We start from the raw sequence: 27259 nt of genomic DNA, 5'->3' as shown, positions 1-27259 counted from the left end.
GTAAACCTGGCCATGCTCCCTTTTGATCCTCTGCCGTCCCAGTGGTTCCCCAATTTCCCCTTTCGGGCGTGGGATACCTTCCCCTCCCACAGCCAGCCCTCAGGGGCACCCATCTCATCCTGCCTCCACTTCTCCTCCCCCTTCACTACCCCCACACCCCACGTCCTACCCAGTCACTGGGGGTTCCTCCCGTTCCCTTAGGTGTCTGTGGTCCCCCACCAGTACCTGGTAGGTACCCTAGTTGTGAGGAGACGCGAATTCCACATTCTCCCAGTATGCCGTCTCGACTCCGCCTGTGAGATGCCTCTGCGTGTTTCAGTTACTAGGCCTTCGTGATTCTTGTGACCCTGGCAATGGGACTGCCGTCTTGATTTGCCTCACCCAGGAGAAGCCATTTTTAAAGTTCCCCCTTCTTCCCTTTCACTGTTGGAATATTCCTGCTTTTCACCTTAGAGCCCCATCGCTCCCTGGAAGTCCCTCTTTCCCCTAAAGTGATTGGCAGCATTGACCTCCATATTTTCCTCTCGGCAAGAGCAATCTGGTGTCATGGATCTTTAATTCTGGTTAGTGGCTATAGTTAGTGAATATAGAAATGTCTGGCACAGTTTCAGAGCACTAAAAGTTACTTGGAACAGGCAAATTCCTTCAGTTGCTCCTTGAGTAATGGCCTTTGTCTGATTGCCTTTTGCTTCTTTGCAAAGAATCTACCCTATATAGCAGGCTTTTTTTTTTCTTCCCCCTTTACACATCCTACTTCATGGATGCCTGTTATACTCTTATGAAAGAGCGATGGTAGCTAGAGTGTCACAATATTTCCGTAGCAGTTTAAGACTGGCCCCTGGTATTATATACAAGGAGCAGAGATAAACCTTTTTCCTCCTCCTGTATTTTGTGTGTCTATGTGTTTTGGGGCCTGAGAGGGAGACAAAAAGAGAGAAGGAGAGAGAGAGAGAAAAGAAAAGAGGAGAAGAAGGGGAGAGAGAGAGAAAAGAAAAGAGGAGGAGAAGGAGAAGAAGGGGAGAGGGAGGAGGTTCTTGTAAAGGATCCCACATTCTCCTGCCACCTGCACTTGCAAATCTTTCCATCTATTCTTCTGTTCTTCCAGCTGGAGGTGTCAATGGTTTCTACCCAGAGACCACAGTGATCATACCTGCAATCAAACAGTTTGGGTTTGTTGCTTATTGCAACAAGGAGAACCCTCACCCAGGGGAACCATGGGAGAGTCTCATTACAAAGGTGTTGAGGATGACTTGTCATAGGATTGTAGGTTGAGTTAGCTGTTTTGCGTGGGGGGTTCAAGGAAATGGAAAATTGCTTGGGATTAAATGCTGCCAGGAGGTGAGGGTAACTGGTTAAGTATCTTTGTAAGTATTATTTAGAAGGATGGAGGAATAAAATAAGGCTAAATCTGTATTTGATTTAAAAAGTCAGTTGTTATTCGTATTAGCCAGGAGAGGACTTGGTATTTTTGTGGTTTGCACAGTAGCCTTGCTTTTGTCTGTGCTTAAACCAGTTTGTAAAGTACTTTTGGGGTTTGTTTGTTTTGGGGGTTTTTTTTTTGGTCCCAGTTCGTTGTAGTGACAGAGTGACCTTGTCTAATATTGATGTTCTGTGAGCTTGTTATGCTCAGTGGGAGAACACCAAGGCCTAGCTCCGGACGCCCACCAGCATCTCACACCACCAAGGCCTCCCTGAGAGTACCAGACCACTAGCCCCTAGCTCTTAGGGGCTGCTTTTCTCTTTCTCATAGTTAATTGTTTAACATGAGCAAAACAATAAGGGGGCCACCTGTCATGCAGGCGGCGAAGAGTGTGGGTTTTGGAATCAGCTCACCAGCTGGATACTTCCTGGGGTGATTTGTTTTTCCTCTTGAGGTTTATTTTTTCCATATTTAAAATGAGAATAACAGTAGTAATGTTGAGGATTAAATGACATGATGCATATAAAGCACGCAGTACCTGTTATGAATAATAGTCACTAAAACTGTTATTATTTTATTATTATTATACCAACAACATATCCCTTCCCCTACATTCGAAAGTTGTGAGTGGTGGGAGTCGTGTACTAGAATTAGCATTTAGTTACCTTATACCATGAATCAGAAAAAATACAAATGCTGCAATTCCTCCTTTTCTTCCCCTCTTTCACCACAATGTGGCCTTGGAAAGGGGCTCACTTCTCATCAGACATTCACGTGGAAGGAGCTGTAGATTTAAAAGAAAAATAGAATCCAATTTAAAAATTATCCTTTTTATTATGTAGAGTTAGGTGAAATGAATTAAATGGGTCTTTCATTATTTAATTTGAGCAATAAATCCCAGTGACAGGTAATAAAAGTCTCCTCATCATAAGCAAGCGCTGTCTATTACAAATGAGGCTCAAGAATAGCTTTCTGAAGTCCCCCTGCAAACACAGCACAACTTCGTAACCCGCAAGCTGGGCAAATGGGTGCATTTAACGGTGTCACATCGCAGAATGGCTGTCCTGACAGACTTTTGTCTGTGTAGCTTTGCTTCCACCATTTGTCCTAGGGTTCTATCTGTCCGTTTTTTTTTTTTTTAATAATTTTCTTTTTCTTAATAATTATTTTTTATTTTAATAACTTTATTTTATTTTACTTTACCTTCCTTCCTCCCTCCCTCCCTCCCTCCCTCCCTTCCTCCCTCCCTCCCTCCCTCCCTCCCTTCCTTCCTTCCTTCCTTCCCTCCTTTAGATGACGAATCATCCCAAATTGAAGAGGTAGACTTTGAGGGCAAGATTTATGATTTTTGTTCTTAACTTGTTCAGACTTGTGTTCTTAATCTAAATTAGCTTCTGTATTGACAGAAGATGTCCCCAAGCCTTTGACTTTATCCTGCTGCAGCTACCCAGCAGCTACCTGGAGCACTGCTACTCAGAGTGTGCTCCTTGGAATATACTGGTTCACTGAAATACTTATTACCAAGATAAGTACAAAAATTGAGAGTAGTCTCCTAGAAACCGTTATAGCAAGGAGGTATTGCCACACCTTCTAAGCATATGGTCAGTGGGCTTGCATTTTATGTATCTTCTTTCTTTAATGTTTCAGTCATTCATTTTTATTGAATTTTATAAAAGTGTCAATCTGCAGTAGATCAGAAAAGAAAATGTCCATAACCGCAGGTAGTTTGATGAGCACCGTCCCAGGCTAATGGAAAGCCTAAGATGAGATAACAGAAGCAGAGCCTTGTATCCAGGCACATCCGAGCTTTGAGGAAGAGACGGTGGGAGACGCAGGGTGGGGTGAGGAGGGTGGGAAGTGTTCGTCCGTGTGACGCAAAACTCAGTACAAGGATTTTCGCTCTAAATGTGTCCTCTTAAAGGAAGCACAGGATGACAAATGTGGGACATTTGATTTATTTTAGTCCAGTCTCATATCGTCAGGGATTATATAACTCTCTTCAGCCGTCTATTTCAGAGTCCACTCTTAGAAAATGTGTCTAAAAGTATCTAGCCTACATTCTTCGGTTTTCAGTTTTTAGGTCTTTCTCATTATCTTTCACAAACCAAATCAGAATTGGATCTTTGGAAATCTTTTTTGCTTCATGGATATAATTTAAAAATAAGCTTTGGTGCCCAGGATGGAATTTGTGTTACACTAAATGCGTACAGGGCAAAGAGCTTCGGCATCTAATGGAGCTTCCATGCATTTTCTGTCTGAAAGCTTGTGGTCAAAAATAGCCGGAGGGCTTCCCTGGTGGCGCAGTGGTTGAGAGTCCGCCTGCCGATGCAGAGGACACGGGTTCGTGCCCTGGTCTAGGAAGATCCCACATGCCGCGGAGCAGCTGGGCCCCTGAGCCATGGCCACTGGGCCTGCACGTCCGGAGCTTGTGCTCCGCAGTGGGAGAGGCCACAACAGTGAGAGGCCTGCGTACAGCAAAGAAAGAAAAAAAGAAAAAAAAATAGCTGGAGAAATAAAGAAATTGCACATAATATCAGGAAAGAGGCCCATGACTTTTAGATTTAATAGAGTACTTATATTTTTGCTCAGTAATTTGATCTGCAAAATCATACAGAGTTGACTATTCGGTGGATGTAAACCTTACTGGTTTGCCTACAATAGAGAGACTTAGATTCCGCCTGTCTGCTGAGTATTCAAAACAGAACCTTTGTAGACTTAATTCCCTTTAAGAGGGAAAGGCTCCACCATCTCCTGGATTCATGACACTGGGACTGCCTTAGGAGGGACTAGTGACTGTTTCTATAGGTGATAAGAAAACCTTGATTTTTGATTATAGCAATTTTTTATTATATATGTAAACTTGGAAAATACAGAAAAATTATAAAGAGAAGTAAAAACAACCACAGTTTTCTTTTATGCAAAAATTACTGTTTATATGTAGAGATATTTCCTTTCAGCCCTTTCCCATATTTATATAAAATTAGGAATATAATAAGAATTGTATGTATAGAGTCGATTCTCAATACTTGCAATAGTTATGTTCTCTGAAGTTGCTGTGAACATGGAATTAGCAAATACTAAACCATTGTTCCCAGGGGAAATACAGGGTTAGGTTCCTGTGAGCCTGTGGTGGCAACATTTTTGTCTACCTATCAACAGAACCTTGTGTGTATGATTGTGTTTGAAGACACGTTATTTAGTATTTATTATTGATTCACCAACATTGAATTCGTGGCCTACAGCACTCTAACTCATGCCTGAATGAAGTTTATCCATCACATTTATTTTCTCCATAAGGCAAATCATAGCATTCTTGCACTTAAGAACACTAGACAGCCCTTCATCACTGTGCCAGGGGGCCTTTTAAACAGCAAAATCACCAACAAAAAACACAAAAATATGAAGACAGGTTTACATGTGAGAGCTGAAAGAAGAAGTTTTGCCTTACTTGACCTCAGCTAGAAGCATGCATGTCAGTCAACTCAAATTTTTCTCTGCTCTGTGCATTTCTGTGCCTGACCCCAAAAGTGCCCTGAGTATTCATTTGGAAGCTACCAATAAATTATGGCAACTGGTTGAACTTGCAGATACGAAATCTGAAAGTTATTATGATCAGTTGTGTAAATATGGTTTTCCACGCTGCTTTATTTTTTAACTTTGCATTATACCAGTAGGCTTTCAGCATGCATTATAATCTCTTCAAATATTTTTGTAATGATTGACTTCATATACTTTGCTAAATATTCTGGTCTCACAAAAAATGACTACAGCAAAGTGTAAAAGAGCAGATAAATCATTTATTGGGTATAAACTAGAATTTTGGAAAATATCTGTGCTCTTCCCAAATCCCTCCTTTTAAAAGGTAAATTACATGGTGGAAGCTGAAAATTAGCCCATGCCAAATAAGATTTGAACCATTGAAAGATTTTAACCATTCAGGATTGTCCAAAGTTGAGTTAGAATTTTGTTCTCTCTGTTGAGGCCCCAAGAAAGGAAGATAATCATGCCCTATTTCCACGCAGAGGGTGCTGATTGCCCACTGACCTCCCTTTCCTCTCTCCCTTCTTCTTTTCTTTTATTAATAGTTGTGAGGGATTCTCTGGTGGCGCAGTGGTTGAGAGTCCGCCTGCCGATGCAGGGGACACGGGTTCGTGCCCCGGTCCGGGAAGATCCCACATGCTGCAGAGCGGCTGGGCCCGTGAGCCATGGCTGCTGAGCCTGCGTGTCCAGAGCCTGTGCTCCGCAGCGGGAGAGGCCACAACAGTGAGAGGCCCGCGTACCACAAAAAAAAAAAAACAAAAAAAAAATAGTTGTGAGTGCTGCCCTTGATTGAGTGATGTGTACATTGCTATTTCTAACCAACTGCTTACAATGTTCACTGTTAAGAGGTATCCCTTTTAACTAATTTTACCTCCCCCAGGTGTTGGATTAAATGATGGGCAGTGGCATTCCGTCTCTTTGTCTGCCAAAAGGAGTTACCTGAGCGTGGTGGTGGATGGCCAAGTGGCTTCTGCATCTCCTTCCCTGGGGCCTGAGCAGATTTATTCAGGGGGCACCTATTATTTTGGAGGTAAGAGAAACGGTTGCTCCATATGGGCAATTGAACCATGTTCGCAGTCACTTGCCCTGTGTCTTAAAGTCATCGTGTTTTAACCAGTGTGAATATTATGGAATAATTTCTCACTTTCTTTGAACATGGAAATGTTGAGTAGATCATGATGATTAATTGTGACCTAAAATGCATTTCTTTGAGGTGGACTGACTTATGTTTATGATTTCTATAATGAGATTGCTTGCAAGTAGACCATGCTCTTCAGTTCTCACTTTCAAATGTTGTTGTATTTTCCTAATGTTGAATGGCCTTACATGTATGTCTTTTTCAGATTTTATGGGCTCATTTCATTGCACTGTTTTCCTGATCATGCCTCTTAGCTTTTCTAGAGCATTCTTTTTGCTTTTCTGCTGCTCAATGCAGGTCAATATTATGCCAGTGGACAAAAAATCTAACTTAATTAGCCCCAGAAGCCTCTTCTCACTGCTAAGTAATAACGCACTGATATGGTTGATAAGATGAAGGCATTAGCCTTCAGCACCAGGCCATCTCTCTTAAAGAACAAAAACAAATGAAGTGTTTACTTGTCCAGTGGATGTTGGATTGAACTAAAATCTTCAAAAAGCAAACCTTGGAAGTGGAAATGAATCTTTAGCACTGGAAAATGAAAATAAGGCAATACTTAACATTAATTAGAAAGACAAAGTTGTAAAACTGTTAGTAGTAAGACTTATTTTTAATCATGACTTGAGGTGTTTCTTCTTGTTAATTTGAAATGTAATCATGACTTCTGTCTAGAAGCACTTTTGAATTTGGTTGCAAGCCCAGTCTTCATTATTCATCAATAAAACACAAATTCCTTTCTAAGAATTGACAGTAAGTACACAGACTGTGAATCATTCATCTTATATTAAGAGTGAACAAACAAACCAAAAAACCCCTACCTAATCCATTACTGTGAAAGGCAGCATAATGCCAACAATCTTAAAAGATATAATTGCTTCCTTTAGGGTGATGTGTTCATTTATAAACCAAGTGGTTTATAAAACCTTACGGGATATATGATTGATTTTATAGCAGTCCATAGGAACATGTTCGTTTAATACGTGGTAGGATATACAAACAGTCCCTGACTTAGGATTTTTCAACTTTATGATGGTGCGAAGAAATACACATTCAATAGAAACCGTACTTTGAATTTTGATCTTTTCCCAGGCTAGTGACATGTGGAATAATACTCTCTCAGGATGCTGGGCAGTGGCAGGGAGCCACAGCTCCCAGTCACCCACGCAATCCCAAGGGTAAACAACAGATACCCTTAAACCATTCTGTTCTCACACAACCAATCTGTTTTCACTTTCAGTACAGTATTCAATAAATTACGTGAGGATTCAACACTTTATTATAAAGTAGGGTTTGTGTTAGGTGATTTTGCCCAACTGTTGGCTAATGTAAGTGTCCTGAGCATGTTTAAGGTAGGCTGGGCTAAGCTATGATGTTTGGCAGGTTGGATACATTAAACACATTTTTGGCTTAGGATATTTTCAACTTACAATGGGTTTATCAAGATGTAACCGCATTGTAAGTCAAGGAAGATCTGTGTAGAACAACTTAAGAGCTTTCACTTCAAAGGAAAAGATTTAGAAGCACCAAAAGAGGTAAGAAAAAACCCAAACATTTTGTTAAATGATGCAAAAAAGAGATGATAAAAATAACAGACTGCATAAAAGTGTAAGTAACGAAAATAGACTCATCATTCTTAAATTATTTTAGACCCTTCATGTTCAGATTTAATGATGCCTACCTATTTTTTGTACAAAATTTTGATTGATTTTCATTCACACTATAATATTTTATAATGAAACATATCACATGTGCACTCTGTAATTTTGCTTGTTTTTATTATGATACATATGATATACACCATTTTAATTAAATGAACTTAATAATCTTTGAATAGTTTTAGATTTACCAGAGGGTTGCAAAGATACACTGGGAGTTGCCAAATAGCCCACACCCAGTTACTTCATATTGTTCACATCTTACATCATATATACAATTTAAAGAATACTAATTATTATTTTTAAAATACACATCTGCACATGCATTTTCCAGCTTAAGAAAGATAACATTACCAACATCCATTTGTCCCTCCATGATCATACCTCTTCATCTCCCCAGGTAACCATCGTCTTGAATTGGGGTTTTATGCCTCCTGTCATGTTCTTTATGATTTGACATCTATGAAGGTATTCCTGAGTCCCTAAACAATATACTGTGAAAGCTTCCATAATAAAATTCCAACTTCAGGGCTTTTATTTAAATAACCAATCTTAAGTTTACTTAGGCAACATCTCTGTTTATTCAATCATCTTCTCAATTGGTAACCTTAAGTACCAGAGTATGTTTGATCTTGTCATGAGATTCTATTAATCACTAAGTATATACCTTGCAAGCCCCAGGGCACCCTGACATTTCCAGGGCTGCGAGCAAGGGTCCAAAGGAAAGCAGGAGGCCTCCTGCTGCCACATTTTCCTTCCTCCTCCCAGCCTTGTGCCTCCAGGACCTGGTAGAGGAGGTCCATCCTTCTGGAAGCCCAAGTAGGGCTTCTGGGGTGGGAATTCTGGATTCTGGGATGGGCTAGAAGGGAGCAGTTTCCAAGTGGGCACATCACCTTCCCCTGTGAGACCCCCTGTTGCCATGGGCAGAATCATGGCTGGAGGAGGGTTAGAATAGGGTCCCCTAAAGGGCAGGACTGGCTCAGGGGCTCATTGTCTGAGTGGTACTGGCAATGGGGTGACCAATGATGCCAAAATCTTGACTCTCCATGCACCAATGCCGAAAAGAAATATGGAGGCAGGGTTTTGGAGGAACGAGAAAAAGTAGCTTTATTCTTTGCCGGGCAAAGAGAGGACACAGCAGCACCCACCCCCCGCCACTCCCTGGGAATAGGAGAGATTTTATATCCTAATGAAGGTCTTGCTTTTTTTTTTTCTTTTGCGAAATTTCAAAACAGCCACAGCTGGCGTCAGGCAACTTGGTAACTGGGGTTGGTCTTTTCTGAAATTATTGGCCGGTGACCTTCTTTCTGAAACAAAGAATGCTACAAGGGAGTGTAAGGGAAGAAGAAAGCCAGGTGCAGAGTGTAATTCACACGGAGTCAGAGAGTAATCATCTTTGTGAAGGAGAAGTCCAGCTACAAGTGTTGGTTAGTAGTAACAGCTAAAGAATAACCAAGACTGCTTAACTCTTTCAGGCCTGTTTATGTTGTTTCCCAGCCTGTTCACTGTTTCCTTATTTTCCTTGTTTATCAGAAAATAGAAGTCTCATTTTTATTTAAGAGAAGTCTTATTTCTATTTTTGCTGCACCACCAGCTCTCCCGTTTTAGCACTGAAAGCCTGGAGTCCTGGGAACAGCCTCCTTGCTTCCCACCCCCAGAGCAAACTTGGCAGTTTGTCACCCTAGAAAACCTTCTCCGCCGTGTGGATGAGAGTCCCCTTTACTCCTAGGATCTGTTTTATCTAGATGGAGGGCTTTTCTTAGGTAGTTAATTTTGGGGCAGTCTGTCCCACCAGCCTGGGTTGTATTTGCTTTCCGTGTCAGTCTTGAGTGTGACTATTGAGAGAACGGGCTGCCCGGAACTCACAGCATTCTGCATCTACTGCCGCACGCCACTCTTTGCCCATCATTGTTTACGTTTTCTCCCTCCTCAAATGTATGCCTTTCAAAAACTTACTGAGGTCAGCTTTTATCATTTATAAACTATAAAATTTAAATCTGGGTTCTCCAGATTGAGGATGGAGGAAAGTCTAACTTCTGTGTATTCCCCTATGCAATCTTTGTGCGATTGAATAACACACCGTGTAGCACAAGCTAGAGATACTAGACTGTGCAGAATCCTCACACTCCTGCTTGTATAAATCAGACATTATCCATCCAGTGAACTGGCTACACCACCCTGAAGTCAAACCCGACATCTTCCTTCTGGTACGTGCAGTGATCATTTATCTGCCATCTCAGAGGTGCTTAACATGCTGCCTGCCTCTAGTAATGGATCCATCCATTAATTCAGCATGAAAGTATTCCCTAGATACCTTCATATTTTAGAACTTTCATCCCAAACCAGTTCAGTGCTGAATTTCTCTCTGCTGTTGCATTATATTAACCTGTGGATGTCTGTTATCATAGGCTAATGAGACTCACCTGGGTTGAACCCTACTTTGTTCTTTAGAATCTCTTGCTTATTAAACATTGTAGCCAGGAATGTGAAGGGCCTCATAATATGACCGCTGTGCTCTCTGTAAAGTTCCGTGACCTCTCCTTGTGACTGTGAGTTTGCTTAGTCTTGTTCCCTATAGAGGCATACCGCACAATTTATTTTATAAATTGTGAAATAGTTTGAAATGTGTCAGGAAACACCACCTGGAGAAAAGGAGATTAGCAGCGCTGTTTATATTCCTGGCATATTGTAGCTGCCCCCAAATATTATTGAACTGCTATCCTCTCGGGTTTTATTTTAACATTCTTAATCAGTTAATAAGTCATCTAGAAAACACATCCAGATTATGGTAACTGTATCCTATACCACAGAAGAATTTTAAGCACTGAAAGTGTGTGTAGAACCATGTACAATTAACTGATACTGAAAAAACTTTCATCCCCTTTTCTTGATATATTAAATTTAAAATTTCAGTCTCCATTGCTTAAAATATATCAATGTGCCTGATAACAGTTTTAAGTATGAATCCTGGTCTTTCCTTGCTGGGTAAAAGTATTTTGTTAGGGAAAAAAAGCATTAAGGAGAGACATCCTCTGTCAAAATATTTAATTATAATGGAAATTCCCCGGTAGAAAACTAGCATGGATTGTACAGGAGTTAGGGAATTGCTGATTCATTTCTTATTCTTTGAAATTATATTAGTGGTTGACAACCATAACAGCTAAGAAAGATTAATGAAAAATACATAAGTATAATATATGTGTTCATACTCCATAAAATTGTTTATTTCACTTGGATAGAGAAACACTGAGAACATCATTAAACCCCAGACAGAAATGGTTAATATTATAGTTCTTTATTATTTAAATAATTAGAAACAGGTCTTAGATAAGTGTTAGAAAAAAAATCAATATAAATGAAACACTCCTTTATGAGGCAGAGAATAAATAAAGTCAAACAATGAAATGTTTTTGACATTAAGCCATTATGATTTATTAAAATGCATGTATATGTGGCTCTTATATGCATATGAAAAGTATTTAATTACATAAATAGTTGTAATTTTATTCCAAGTCGTCGTAACTCCTTTTCCGAATAGCCTTAAACACAAAGGTATTTCAGCATTATTGATTTATCTTTTCTTGTCTACAGTGCATGCTTTCATCCTTTATGCTCTTCTTTTTGCATCCCAAAAGACTAAGTTCCTGTGTTTGAGTTATATATAATTTAATACTGCTGAATGACATGTTCAGGATACTGGAGCTGATCTGTGTATTTCTAAAGTTGGGATCAAGTTAGTATCCTTGCACATAATTATTATAACAGTAGTAATTTCCTATGAATCCTATGGTAATAAAGAGAAGTACGTTTGTATGAATTGCTATTTGTAATTTAGATGACTGCAGTAGGCTTTCGCCTCCATTTCAATTTAATAATCAAATGCCTATTTTAAAAATTTTTTTAGTGAAGATACTGAGTCCTGATTCATTATGATGTATCCTGATCAACTTTGTATTGTTTTGTTTTTATCAGGTTGTCCTGACAACAGCTTTGGATCCAAATGTAAAAGTCCACTTGGTGGGTTTCAGGGATGTATGAGACGCATTTCTATCAATCACAAGATGGTAGATCTGATTTCAGTTCAGCAGGAGTCCCTTGGGAACTTCAGCGACCTTCAGATAGACTCATGTGGAATCACAGACAGGTAAAGGCAATCTCACTTCTTTATTTTGACCTGTCCATTTTCAAACTTTTGGCAGCAGATTGAAATTTGTATGTAAAACAAACATTTTTCTCTCCTTTTTCTTACCATCATCTGTTCCACAGGAAAGAGATAATATTCACATTAGAAATAAGAAAATATTCTTTTAGTTTTATACTTCATATTTCCAGTGATAAAATTTAGCTGGAAGACATGTGACCATGTTATTTATATGTACAAATAGCTACCAATTCACAAAAGGTGATGTTGATGCTGCTATAATTTTAGAGGGGTATAAATGTATCAAAAATATATCATTAAACGCAATAGCTTAGGAAACCCTAACAGTAATCTAGACCATCAGGTACCAGTAAATCAGAGACCTATGTGGTCAGTTATCACACTGGCTTTTGCTTCCATGACAGCTGAATAATATTTCAGAGGCATAGGAATTTAACTGGTTGCTATGGTCCTGATGTGTACCTTGAAGAACCCATTACTATCTTCTCTGCAGGGAAAATGAAGAGGAAACTCCCTGTGAAAAAGTTTGGAGCCGTAGTGTTGATAAAGGTGTGAGGACAATCCAGTAGTTTCAATAGGAACTCCAGTACAGGGCATGCTAGTGCAAGCTTTGGGCGTTCATTGCAGAGGACAAGTAACTTTTAATATAATAATTGATAGTTAATAATTTTAAAGTATTTTTAGGCATGGGCAACTATAGCCAAATAATCTTGCCAGTCGTCAAGGCAGTTATTTTTAATTATTGAGTTCAGTGGAATGTCATAGCCTTTCCAGATTAAAAAAAATTAAGCAATGTGACAAACTTAACCCCAACCGTGTAGTAGTGTTCAATATATATTCTGAGAAAACAGATAAATTCTGAGGTTTTTTAACTTTTTTTTTTTTCATTTTTGGCCGCGTGGGGTCTTCATTGCTGCGTGCGGGCTTTCTCTAGTTGCGGTGATGAGCGGGGGCTACTCTTCATTGCGGTGTGTGGGCTTCTCATTGCAGTAACTTCTTTTGTTGCGGGGCACGGGCTCTAGGTGCGTAGGCTTCAGTAGTTGCAGCATGCGGGCTCAGTAGCTGAGGCTCGCGGGCTCTAGAGCGCAGGCTCAGTAGCTGTGGCGCACAGGCTTAGTTGCTCCGTGGCATGTGGGATCTTCCCAGACCAGGGCTCGAACCCATGTCCCCTGCATTGGCAGATTCTTAACCACTGTGCCACCAGGGAAGTCCCAAATTCTGAGCTTTAAAAATAACTTTTTATTTGTATGAAACATTTTATCAACATAAATACACATCTATTATATCTGAAGACTGTTTATCAATGTCTGTTGATCCTGTTTTGAACACTAGTAGATATTATTCTATGTGTAGAAAAAAATAATTATAATCTTATTTAGCAATGGATTAGAAGACCATCATTTCCTCTCTATGAATATGTGTTTATTTAACTCAATTTGTAGAGAAAATAATACTTTCTATAATGAAAGATGATAAAGGGAGAATTGAGACGATAAACCTCAATTGGCTTGATTTGGGGAATAAATGACAGTGACCATCTCCGTAATTACAGCCACACCAGCTCAGGAACGTTAATCCTGATTTTGGGGAAGCCCTGTAGCAAGGCTCTTTGGGCCAGCTCTCTTGAGGTGGATCTCACTCACAGAAGCAGGGAGCCCTCACCCTCAATGGGTGGGGAGGTTCGGTCATCCACACTGTGAGTGATGGTCATTTTGACCGTCTCAGATCGCAGAACGTTCTTTTGGTACAGGTAGACCCACACCTCTCCAACGTGGGTTTCTCTGAAGCTGCCATTTACACAAGGAATCCATCTTGCCCGCTTTCCGGAGGTGCACGCTTGTAAAACAGAGCATGAGACAGCACAGTAGGAGAATTATGGTTTCGGTACCACACCTGAAAAACGCTTTTCAGAAGTAGCAAATTATGGAGAGATCTTGACTATACATTTTTTAAAGAAAATTTTAGGCTGATGGTAACCCTGGAAATCTTAAAAATAACAGCAAAAACCAACGTACCTTTTATATTTGTATACCTTTTAAACTTCCAAAAGTATCTCTAAGTTCATTCCATTCTCTTATATTCAGAAGAAAATATGTATCCACCTGTCTTGGTCGTATATGCTATACCTGTTGACATAGCTTCCAAAGCATTATTAAATAGAGACTTAAAAGAAACCCTGTTTAGTAGGTTGTATTCTAACTTAACATGAATTAGTATTTAGGTTTGTGTGTGTGTGTGAGTGACTTATGTAGGGTGATGTGAGTGAGTGAAGGGCCTGGGAATGTGTCTGAATGACGTTACAAGTGTGTGTGTAGGGATGGTGTGGCTGTGTGTGAGCGTGTGCATGTGTGAGTGTACACATGCATGGGTTAATGCTTGAGGACTTGTGTCATTGTGTGTGTCATGACTTGTATGAGTATGTAGGGCGATTTTGGATATGTGCGTGAGCTTATGCATTGTGTGAGAGACTTGTGCAATGACTCTGTTCTAAAATTTATTTTAAGTAAATAAATTAATATGTATTTAAATTAATCTTCACAAAAACCCTTAGAACCTGTTCTTAGAGTGTTTGTTTCTTGTAAACATGGAAATAGATGCACAGAGCGGTTAAGTAAGTTGGCTAAGAGGACATGGCTAAAGGCAGAGCCCAGCATCGGATCCAAGCCCCCTGGTTCCAGGAAGTCCCCCTGCGTGCTACCTGCCATGTTGTACCGCTTCCCTGGGTGCACATCAACATGTATTGCGGTTCATGCTTAATCTATGTAGATTAAACACAGAATTTATGGCTTAATAAATTGCAGTTGAAACCAGGAGGAACATTAAAAATATATTTAAAAATCTGACAGACGGAATTCCCTGGTGGTCCAGTGGTTAGGACTCCGTGCTTTCACTGCCGAAGGGCCAGGTTCAATCCTTTTTTGGGGAACTAAGATCCTGCAAGCCATGAGGCACAGCCAAAAAAAAAACATCTGACAGAATCTTAAACAATGTAGTTCTCTTTTTACTGTAACTAACTTTAAGTTGGATCAAACCTACACATAAAGGTGTACATAAATTTACATACATGCTCACACTCACACCCACACAGTCATTTACACACATTCTTTATGTGTAAACTAATGTCATTGTACAAATCTCCCACACACATCTATACATGCATATACTCACATATCTCAAAGTCACTTGTCACACACAGTCTACACACAGACACACACACACACACACACCCCTCCTCACTCATTCATCCATACACAGCACACTCACACACCTACTCATAGACCCATAGCATCTTTACAAACGCACCTGCACACTCATAAGATCATTCCTATACTCTTTACACACTCACACCTTTCTTACTCACAGACACAGACACAGACACACACACACACACACACACACACACACACACACACACACACACTCATCTAGAAGCCCTCCCCTTGTCCTCTGTGGACCTGCAAGGAAATCTGGGTGGGGGCTGACTGAGGCTGATGGCCATCAGTCCCTCGATGGAGGTGAGGATAGAACTGCAAAGGGAGCTGTCCTCTATGTCCCCATGTCTTGGGGCAGAAACCCAAGTGGGAGTGGGGTAGGGGTGACAATTGTTAAGGGCATAAATATTTATTAAGTTGCTTGGACCTAAACCACTTATTAAGCAATAGTATTAAGGAAATCTTTTGATATCAACTTTTTAAGAATATCAACTGGGGCTTCCCTGGTGGCACAGTGGTTAAGAATCCACTTGCCTATGCAGGGGACATGGGTTCAAGCCCTGGTCCAGGAAGATCCCACATGCCATGGAGCAACTAAGCCCGTGCACCACCACTACTGAGCCTGCGCTCTAGAGCCTGTAGGCCACAACTACTGATCCCACATGCCACAACTACGGAAGCCTGTGTGCCTAGAGCCCGTGCTCCATAACAAGAGAAGCCGGCGCCCTGCAACGAAGAGTAGCCCCCACTCACCGCAACTAGAGAAAACCCGCACACAGCAACAAAGACCCAACACAGCCATAAATAAATAAAATCATACACGCCACTTCAGTTTGGGGCATGTTGATATATTCATTTGTTTATGTTCTACTTTGTGTTGAAATGACTCTCAGGGAGAAAAGTATGAAAGATAATTGTTTAAAACCTTTAGTGAGAATCAGTACTTCACTATACAATGTAATTTGCCATAGGTTACTAGTAGTCAAATAGAACTACTATATGATGAATTTAAATAAAATCCACAATCCAGTCTTTCACATTGTAATTAAAAAATATGAAAAGTCAAGTCTAACAGGAATCTAGGAAAATGGACACAGTATCTTTTGCAGCAGATCAAATAGAAACAGTACATGTATCCCAATAGATTCATTCTTTAGAATTTTAGGTGTAGTCACTTATATCTGCTCCCTTTTAAAACATTGTTCAAGGTCTGTTAAAGAATAGCCTTCTCTGTCCTTTTCTTTTCTGATTACCAATTAGAATTGTTTTAATTTTATTTTTAAAATTCCCTCTTTCTTCTAGATTGTTATTGATTTGAAATGCTTAAAAAATTAAATACCTGTTTAAATATTCTTTGAATAGATTCCTGTGAATCTATAAAAATGCTAAAATACATATAAATTTAATTGGCATGGAGAGATGCCCATTATTTATTTTTGAATCCTTAAAAAGGTTGTAAAGTAGCGTGTACTTTATGATTACATTTATGAACATAATACATTATACACACACACATATATGTTTATAGTGGTAATTTTTATATATTGAAATTATAAATTATATTTCTTCTCTATTGTTTCCTATATTGTTTGATTTCTGTACAGTGCATATCTGTTTTTTATAATCAGGAAAAGCAGTAACATTATTTTCAGTTAAAATTGGGAAAATCCTAAAAGCAAAACATGAAGTTCCCAGTCTTAGTTTTAAAAAAGGAGGTGGCAGAAACTTCATCAAGTATATATTCTTGACAGGTTTTGTAATTTATTTATTTTTTTATTCTGGGGTGAATGAGAGCATTGGTCTCAATATAACTTTTAATTTAAATTCTAAAAAGCATCAGTTATTTGATCAGGGCTATTTGAGTTGATACCAGAAGCTCTTCAACTTTTTTGTCCAGGGTACCTTAATGTATTTCAGTAATTTTTTCACAGTGTCCTAAGCCAAAAGATATAACTAACATTTTCATTTAAACAGTGGCTGAGTTCCAGGCAACTTTACAAGTGTTTATGTCCTAACAATTTATTTATTTATTTATTTTAATTAATTAGTTAATTTATTTATTTTTGGATCTTCGTTGCTGTGTGTGGGCTTTCTGTAGTTGAGGTGCGCAGGCTTCTCATTGTGGTGGCTTCTCTTGTTCCAGAGCACAGGCTGTCTGTGTGTGGGCTTCAGTAGTGGCTTGAACCCGTGTCCCCTGCCTTGGCAGGTGGATTCTCAACCACTGTGCCACCAGGGAAGCCCTGTCCTAACAATTTAGAACCTTTTAAAAAGTAATTTATACGTATATTACTTTTATATATTTTTGTAATTATATATATAAAATTTGAAAAATATTTTAAGTTTATTTTTAATGTAGTGTACAACCTTTCAAAGCTTGGGATCAGATCAGACACTGCTACCCTTACTTTTGTTCAACTTGATTTCACATGGTGTTACTTTTTAACAACTACTAAGACTCCAGCTTCTCAAAGATAGGACATGATTAAGTGGAATGTATTACTATTTAATGTTAAAATTTAACTACCTCAAGCCAATAAGTTGCGCAGTGCTGGACAGATGTCGAGTATGCCTGTATTTCTCTTAAAAATTTAAAATATCCTGGGAGCCCCTGTGATTTTGATTCAGCATCCTAATGCACCCTGACCCACTGCTTGGAGTTTGTGCATCTATACTGTACATCTTCAACATTCCTGGATGTATACACCAAGTGAATAGAGATGTCCCTCTCTCCCACTTCCTTCTTTCCTTTTCTCTTCTTTATTCCCTCTTCCTTTAAATATTCAGTATAGTAAATCAGTATGATTAAATGTTGTTATTTTATGTAAACTACTGATGTTTCTGGCAACATATTGAATTAGTGTTATGTCACTAGGGAAAAGAAAGGGCTATGATATAGTACGACATGTTGAAAATTAAGCAGTCACAGCTACCTGAGAATTGGTTGAAACCTGATGAATTTATTGATCTAAGGTTTAGTTTTGTGATTAAGGTACCATAACGACAAATGGAATGACCATTAGTCACACTGTATTTACTCTTTAGGTTACTGTTGACATTCTTCTTTCACATGATCATGTATACATTGGCAGTATTTTGTGATTTCTCAAAATGAATAGTAGTAATTGTATCTGCACCTTCTTTTAGGTGTTTGCCCAACTATTGCGAACACGGTGGTCAATGTTCCCAGACCTGGGACACCTTTCACTGCAACTGTACAAACACTGGATACAGGGGAGCAACTTGCCACAACTGTAAGCCACACACACCTGTGGTTCTTTCCTCTGTCCTGATTCCCTTATTTATTTCCCTTTTTTGTTGTTGTGTGTATATATGTCCATGTGTGTACAACCCTGGATCTTATTAGCATTCAGTTGATTTCTAGTTTATTTTTAGTCCACACTTTTCATAAAGTAGTCAAGGTAGCTTACAGAAGCACATAAAATAAAGCAAGACAGAAAAGAGTAAGAGAGCTGGTAAGGGGAAAACACGTGTAGAAAACAAAGGTAGCTAAGGATAAGCATAAAATACAGTGCAGAATAGGTGATCCTTCAATTCTCTTGCAACTCCATTAATAAGGATGATGAGAATAAGGATGGTAGAAATGGAATTAATCATAATAGTTAATTTTATTGAGTATTTTCTAAATGCCAGGTACTGCTCTAGTATTTTACATGTCCCAACTTCTTTAATTCTGCTGACCACCTTAGTAGGTGGGTGTAGTCACTGTTATTATCCCTAGTTTACTAGGTTACAGGGAGAGATTAATCACCATGCCCAGAAGCTCCTGGAATAGTTGAGGCACAGTGAGAACGTGAACCCTTGCAATGATGCTCCAGAGGCTGGGACCACAACCAAATACTCTTTTCCTGTGTTAGAAGCCGTTCATTTTTTTCCTGGTGAAAAGTTTTGCATGTGTCATAAGACTCATGTCATTTTCTTGTCTACTTGTTCAGGACGTGGGATGGGGAGACCCAAATGCCCATTTTTTCCTTCCCATTTTTTCATATTGCTGCTGACATTGCTGAGCAGCTTAACTCTCAGTACTATTGGCCCGTAGCCATGACTTCAGGCAAGGGCGCTAGGTGCAGTCCCACTCTCGTCTCTTCACTGTGCACTGCTTTGTACTCCTGCTGGAGTTGAGATTGGAATCCTGGGCTCCCACCCCTGGAGGCTCCACAAGGGACTCTCAGAAGTCCTGCCTCAGGGCTGGAAAGGGCGTGAGCAGGGGCCACGGGACCTTCTGGCCTCACCCTCGTGCCTTCACCACTGCAGCCAGTCTTTCCTGGGGAATCAGCTTGTGTGGGTTGGAGTGCCTCTTAAGAACAGGAAGAACGCGTGCTGTCACTCAAGCCAGGGCCAAGTCACTTGTCCCAAGTCACCAGCAGCAAAGAGACGGTGTATTTTAATTCTTCATATCCGGTATCATCCCAATTATAGTAACTAACTCAAAACAGAAAGCTAATAGAATGTGTTTTAATTGACTATTTGTTTATTTTCAACTGTTATCAATGACTAAATACAAATATAAACACAAACATCTCTGAGCCAAAAAAATCAGATGGTGAATAAATAACGTATTTTCATCTGTGGCCCACAGTTTGATCCAATCATTGAGTTAATTTATTAGGTTCTTGAGCAGGTAGTCTAAAGGGAGCTGAAGGGTTTTGCCAATGACCATTCTGGGAAATGGGGCCAGGATGACAAACCCAATTATAATGACGCCATCAGTATCGTTAGCCTGAGTTGAGGGAGGGTGAGTGATGGGGGTCTTTTAAAAGGTTTTACTAGAAAATAATATGTTAAACAGTCATGTTATAAAAAGCCAAGTAATACACATAAAGCAAAAGTACTCCCAATTACCCTCATGCAGTTGTGTGTCCTTTCTAATACCAGCCCTCTCTGCAAAGTTATGTTTATATCCCAGCCTCTTTCAAAGAATTCATCAACGCATGTATGCGCGTATAGTAATATATAAATGAACCATTTTCATATGTCCACTTCACTGCACAAAATACAAATGTGACTAGAAACCAATCCATCTTATATTTCTGTCTGTGTAATATACAATAGCAATAAAATAAAACCAAGAAACTGTGGAGGAGTAGAGAAGTTAATATGTATGATTATCTGAAATCTCTGTAACATTGAGAAAATTAGTTACATTATTTCATATGATCTAAAAACTCATTAACATAATTTTGAAAATTTAGAATAGATCAAGGAATGATATTCAGGGGATGGTTTATTTCTCATTTCACAAAATTAAAAGCTTGATGGAAATCACCATTACATTTGGCCAAGTGTTCAATGAGATGAATGCATCATATACGGTTGTTAATCTCAAACCTTGTACATGGCAAATATATAATTGTGTAATTAAAAACATCCAATTATGGATCAAAACACACTGAGACCACTTGAGGGCATATATTTTATATTTCTTCTGCTTTGAATTTTAATTATCTTAAATTCTTATTACAGAGCATTAGAGAAAGTTTCTTATGTAAATTACTTTTAAAATTATTCATGAGAAGCTTTGTAAATCCTATTTCTTTTATGGAAAAAAGGATTTTACCTATAGATAATTTTATGTGAGAAAGGAGACTAGTTGACGCATTATTTAAAACTTTTCTATTGCATAATTTTTGAATAACAGTAGATTATTTAAGGAGATTACACTATTGTGCTTCACATGTTAGGTTATTACAAGGTGATACTAGAATTAGAAATTCCAAAATGGTTGTCAAAAGAGCCATTTGGATGCATGTCCAAAATGGAAGTCACATTATACTTATAAGGATCTTAACATTTAAAACACCTACCATCTCCTTTGTTGTTTTACCTAATGTAAAAATGAACTAACTTTTTATTCTCATATTCCTTTAATCATAAAAAGAAATGCCATAAAATACAATCTCATTCTTCCTTTTTTCTATCTAACCTTCTTTCAGCCATAATAATTTAAAAAATGAGTTTTGTTTTAAAGTGTGTGTTACCTTTTCTCCTGGTCAGTAATGTACATACAAATTTCAAGACTTGGAGTATTCTGTGTCCAAATTAAAATTAAAGAAATTAATTTTATACTATTTCACTTATGATGCTACTTTTTTTTTTTTTTTACAGCTATCTATGAGCAGTCATGTGAAGCCTATAAGCATAGAGGAAATACTTCAGGATTTTACTATATAGATGCAGATGGAAGTGGTCCCCTGGAACCATTTCTTCTATATTGCAATATGACTGGTGAGTTAATCAATTTTCATTTAATAGTTAAATTTTAAACACACAAAATTAAAATGAAACAAGTAAGAGGTTGACATAATTTGCAACTTGATTAAAATGTATATTGTTCAGTAGAAGAACTTAAAGTAAATCTTTAAAAAATAGTTTAATGGTGGTGATTTAAAATGTCATTATTTTCTATGCATGTGGTATCTGTGTAGAACATCTAATAATAAATGTATCTTATTAAGTCCCAAAACAAAAAGGATAGACTTTATTCCTCTTAGAAGATTGATACACACCATATGATTTCACTTATAAGTAGAATCTAGAAAACAAAACAAATGAACAAACATAACAAAAGAGAAACAGACTCACAGATACAGAGAACAAACAGGTGGTAGCCCAAGGGGAGGGGAGTAGGGGGATGAAAAGAAAAAAAAATGTAACAACTGTGGTAATGAATGCTAATTAGCTTGTTTATGGTGAGCATTTCACAATGTATATTCATATGAAACCATCACATTACAAACCATACATATATACAATTTTTGCCAACATAAAGTGGAAAAATATTTTAAATAATAATAATAAAAGAAAAAAGGTTGATACACATGAAAGCTTTGAAAATATTTACTTTTTAAATTTGGGCATAAATGAATTTTATTCTTGAATTCTTTACTTACATAAACTTAAAGAGGAATTAATAGTCTTGGAATATGTGTTTGATTAAATTCAACATCCATTCATGATAAAGAGAAAATGAAAGCTCAGTAAATTACCAATAGAAGAAAATTTACTTAATTTGTTAAAGAGGACCCATAAAAAAACCTACAGCACATATCACAGTTTATTGTGAAATATTGAAAACTTTACCCCTGTTACCAACATTAACACAAAGGTGCCTGCTATTATCATTCTGTTCACCATTGTTTTGGAGGTCCTAGCCAGTGCAATAAAGCAAGAGAAAGAAATGAAAGATACATGTACCGGAAAGGAAGAACTATGCCTCTCATTATTTGTAGATGGCCAGGTTATGTATTGAGAGTATTTTCAACAATCTACAGACTAACTATTAAAAGTTAGGATGATCACTAGATATCAAGTTAATGTAAAAATTAATTTCATTTTTGTATACCAGCAATTAAAATGAAATTTTAGAAGATTCTATTTTCAGTAGCATCAAAAACCTCAAATACATGGTAATAAATCTTAAAAAATATGTGTACAACTTTTATACAGATAAATGTAAAATACTCTTGAGATAAATTAAATCCTAAATAAGTGGAGAAATATGAAAGTTTCCTTGATTGGAAAACTCAATACGGTGGTATAAACGTCAGTTCTTCCCAACTAGGTATTGATTCAGTGCAAACCTTAATTAAAATTTCAGCAGTGTGTTTGTTCGTTGGTGTAATTTTTTTCGTGAAAATTGGCAAGCAGATTCTACAATTTATCAGTAAATTTGAAGGGACAAGAAGAACCAAATCAGTCTTAAAGAGTAAAGTTGGAGGACTCAACTCTACCAGATGTATTATAAACATTATATTGATAGGCTAAGTAAAACAGCATGTAATTGACACAAGGATAAACAAATAGACCAATGAAGCAACAGAGAATCTATAAACAGACTCCCTCATATATGGATAGTTGATTCATTGCAAAGGTGGCACTGATGAACAGTGAAGGAAAGATGGTCTTTTCAACAAGTGGTGCTGGGGAAAAATCGTCTGTAAATATTGTAAAAAAGACTGTTGATCCCTTCACTGTCAAACACAAATAGATTCTAGATGAATCGTGCAGTCCAGTGTAGTGGCCACTAGCAACAAATGCCTATTTAGATTCACATTTAATTAAAATTAATATAACTAAATGACTTGAAACAAATATTACAAGTTGAAGTTAATTCATTAAAATAAGATTAAATTAAAAGCCAATTCCTCAGTCTCACTAGCCACATTTTAACTACTCCATAGCCATCTAGTCCATCATTGGAAAAAGTTTACATTGGATAGCGCTGTGTCAGGAAGTCAGCATTTCATGGAGCAAAATAAGCAGAAAAAGGAAATATGAAATTGAAGCAGGAGGCTTGGCAGAGGAGGATTTACTACTTAAAATCTGGCAGTGAATATCTAGGGAAAGAGCCTTCCGGGCAGAGGAAATAGGAAGTGCTAAGTCCTGAGAGAGGTGATCTCACCAGGTGTGTTCAGAAAACAGCAGCAGATAAAGTGTGACTGGAGTATGGTGAGTAATCTGGGAGTAGTAGGAGAGCAAGAGGGAATCAAGTGGGCGGGGGCAGGAGAGGAAGAGTCATGGGTCCTTACAACGTGTAAGGTCTCTGGTTTTTACCCTGAATGAGCTGAGAAGACATTGGAGAGTTTTAAGCAATGGTAGATGCAATCTGACTTCCTTTAATAAAATCATGATTGCTCCTGTGTTGGGAAATGCCTGTCTAGGAGCAGGGGTAGAAAGGAGTTAGAAAATGTGTGTGTGTGTGTATGTGTGTGTGTGTGTGTGTGTGTGTGTGTGTGTGTGTGTGTGTACCAAATACGTACATACATGTAGATAAGATGTATATGTATAATAGGAGTTTGGAAGTCTGTTTGGAGACCAAGTTCAAGTAACGCAAGAATCCAGGCAAGAGCTGGAGATGGTGGGTTGTACTGGATGATACAATGTAGATGGTGGACAGAGATTAAATTTTCTCATTGAATATGTGTGAGGAATGAGAAAACAAAAGGAACCAAAAAACTAACACCACATTTTTGGCTTGGGAAAATGGGAGTGATTAAGTTGCCATTATTTGAGATGTGGTCAGAGAAGGTTTGAAGGGAAAGATAACGAGCTTAGTTTTACACATTTTGAGTTTGAAATGTCTGTTACACATTCAAATGTGGAACTGCGAAGCCAGTTGAATATGGGAGCAACAGTTTCTTTGTATTAATGTGTAATTCTGAAAACTGCAGGGTAGTGGTAAAACCTTGGCCACACATATTCGGGAAAATTACTATAGAATGTGTCTTAGAGATTTTTCATATAACACAACCAGGTGGCTTCTGTTTGCTGTCTCCATCATTGAGGACGCTACCTGTCTTAGTCTGTTTGGTGTTGTAGCAGAATGCCACCGACTGGGTAGCTTATAAACAATAGAAATATTTCTCACAGTTTTAGACGATGGGAAGTCCTAGGTCATGGTGCCAGCATTGTCAGGTGAGGGCTGCCTTCCAGCTTTCAGACTTCTTGTATCCTCACATGATAGAAGGAGCTCTGTGGGGTCTCTTTTATAAGAGCACTAATTCCATTCATGAGGGCTCCCCCCTCTTGACCTCATGACCTCCCAGAGGTGCCACCTACTGAAACCATTACCTTTGGGGGTTAGTGATTCAACATATGAATTTTAGTGGAGGACACAAACATTCAGACCATAGCACCGCTCCAAATGCCAAAGCAACCTGAGACAGCTGATGACTCTTACATGTTTATCTCCTCAATGAAATTCCCCAGTCGGCACAGCACGACTTCCAGGTAGTGCTCTGAGGCAGGAGGGTTGGGGTGAGACGATAAAATCAGTGTTTTTAAAAATCTCCCCATTTGATGCTTTTGTGCACCCAGGTTTGGGAGTAGCTGTTTTCGACCTGTGGTTCTCAACCTTTAGAGAACACCCCGCTCTATTATGTGAGAATTGAACATAATAAATGTGAGAAGACTTCACAGAGAGAAAAGGAAAATTTTGCAAATGAAAGATATGAATTTAAGCGTCAAATAACTTTCTGATTTTTTCTGTTTGTGTTGTGAGCGAGATTTAACAGTCTATCACTGCATCCCTGTGAATCCTGCATTCCCACAAGAGCACCCTGAACTATTCATATGCACTTGCTTTATGAAGTTTTGATTCTGCAATTCAGATGCCTCTAAGTATCTGTAATCTTTAAAACTTTAAGTAATATCACACACACACACACACACACACACACACAGAGAGAGTTCTCATTATCTGTGATAGTAATGTTCTGTAAAGTAACCACAGACACTTGAATTAGTGAATACTGAACCATTGCTCCCAGGGAATTACAGTAAGATTAGGTTCCTGCATGCCTCTGGTCATAGTATTCTCATCAACTGATCAATATATAACCTTGCTTTACTAGTGTTTCAGACTAAAGACACCTTATTTAACACATACTGTTGATTCATTAACATTGAACTCACAACCAATAGCACCAGAACGCTTACCTGAAGGAAGCTTTTCTATCACATGTGTTCTCAGAAGGCACATCACAGCCTTCTTGTGCTTGGGAACCCTGGACCGCTCTTCAGCTCTATGCTTGGAGGCCACTTTAAATAGTGAAATCACCAAGTACAAAGACCATGGCACAAATAGGATACGTGTTGACAGTATGAGAGCTGAAGCAAGGAGTCAGAGTGTGGCTCTGTTCAACTTCAGCTGGGCAGCTGAAATCCATATTGGGCAACTCGGTTTTTTTGCTTTGTGTCTACAGACATACAAGAGCACCTCAAGAACTGATTTGGGGATTCATATAAATTTTAGTGAGTAGGCAGATTCACAAATGATGAGAATCTGCAGATAATGAGGATGGACTGTATACACACACATGCATGCCTACATTATGTTTATTATGTATAATAATCAGTCATTTATAGGCCATGTACATTTTTCATGACCATCTCAATGGTAGGGAAATTATTAATTTCATTTTATTGAATGAATTATTTCATTTCTATTAAATCAACATTTACCTTGTCATATTACTAATATGCCTATTTTAGTTACCTGAGTCTCACACCTCAACCCTGCAATTCGAAGCAGTGGATTTATGTATATATACACACACAGAGGTTAAAGGTGCTTTAGCAAAATTATCAAAAAGTATTGATGAAAAAGAGGACATTCACAAAACTTAAAGCCATTTGAAGAGCAAGCAGTGGACAGAGACACAGATAATCCAGTTAGGAAACAGGGAAGTACCTTCAGAAGCTCCGGAATATTGAAACATATTCAAACAAAAGTGACAGTCCCAGAGTGTAACAACCCAGTGAAAAATGCACATTACAGCTTGAAACTTCACTTACTGATGTGGTTTTGCAAATGCGGAAACCAAGACTCAAGGAGGTTGACAGAGGCAGACTAAGGAATATCATTAGGGATAGATCAAGACATCAAACCTTGGTCCCGTCTCCTAGCCTGAAAATGTTTCCACTAGAAAAGGCTACATTCTACCAATGTCTCATTGCTTGTAGCCAATAACATATCCTCAAGGTACAGAAATCAGGTATACCAATTATGAAGGCAAGACAAAATGCTGAATTGGCAGCTTGCAAATGTGTAACTGAAAAAAAAAAGCTCTTAGTCTAGAATTACTGTCCAACAGATGATTCCACATGGATTTAAATATCTTTAAGCATTACAAGCTAAAAGATACAATGAAAAGCCCTTTTGAATGGATAATTTCCTAAAATATGTTAAAAACTGAAAATTCTTTCTAAGCAGAATATTCTAAATATAATTTAAAAATAATTAGGATAATATGAATCCCAGTGGCTGTCTCTGTTGAAACGTATAGGGCTTTTTTGTTCTTCTTGTACGCTAAAGCCATTGCTTTCTCTGTAAAGAAATAGTTTTATGTTCAAGAAATGTCTCAGCATCAAATATTGTACTGTAAGGACAGTTGTTTCAGCGCAGAGAAATTGTTGAGAGGTATAGCTGTGGCTTTTTAACTTTTGTGAAAATAATAATTCTATGGGATTTTTTAAAAAATATCATTCCTTATTTTTTATTAATTTATTTATTTTTGCTGTGTTGGGTCTTCGTTTCTGTGCGAGGGCTTTTTCTAGTTGTGGCAAGCGGGGGCCACTCTTCATCGCGGTGCACAGGCCTCTCACTATAGCGGC

The 27259-nt window shown here is 38.3% G+C and overlaps 1 protein-coding gene across 7 annotated transcripts in view; it reads left to right on the top strand.

Annotated features, from left to right (window-relative positions):
- Window positions 1-27259, top strand: part of CNTNAP4 (contactin associated protein family member 4) — a 262949-nt gene that overhangs the window by 173761 nt on the left and 61929 nt on the right. For 6 of the 7 annotated variants that reach the window (XM_019941613.3, XM_019941626.3, XM_019941641.3 and 3 more), the window contains 4 exons: window positions 5841-5990; window positions 11726-11897; window positions 18272-18378; window positions 21251-21370. In XM_019941613.3, the coding sequence (XP_019797172.1) occupies window positions 5841-5990; window positions 11726-11897; window positions 18272-18378; window positions 21251-21370 (549 nt within the window). The remainder of the gene's footprint in view (window positions 1-5840; window positions 5991-11725; window positions 11898-18271; window positions 18379-21250; window positions 21371-27259) is intronic. The other variant, XM_019941632.3, reaches the window with a different exon arrangement.

This window comes from Tursiops truncatus, chromosome 19 (assembly GCF_011762595.2).
Source record: "Tursiops truncatus isolate mTurTru1 chromosome 19, mTurTru1.mat.Y, whole genome shotgun sequence".
NCBI lineage: Eukaryota > Metazoa > Chordata > Mammalia > Artiodactyla > Delphinidae > Tursiops > Tursiops truncatus.
The sequence above is the reverse complement of the archived record's forward strand: the minus strand, read 5'-3'. Positions and strand labels throughout refer to the sequence as shown.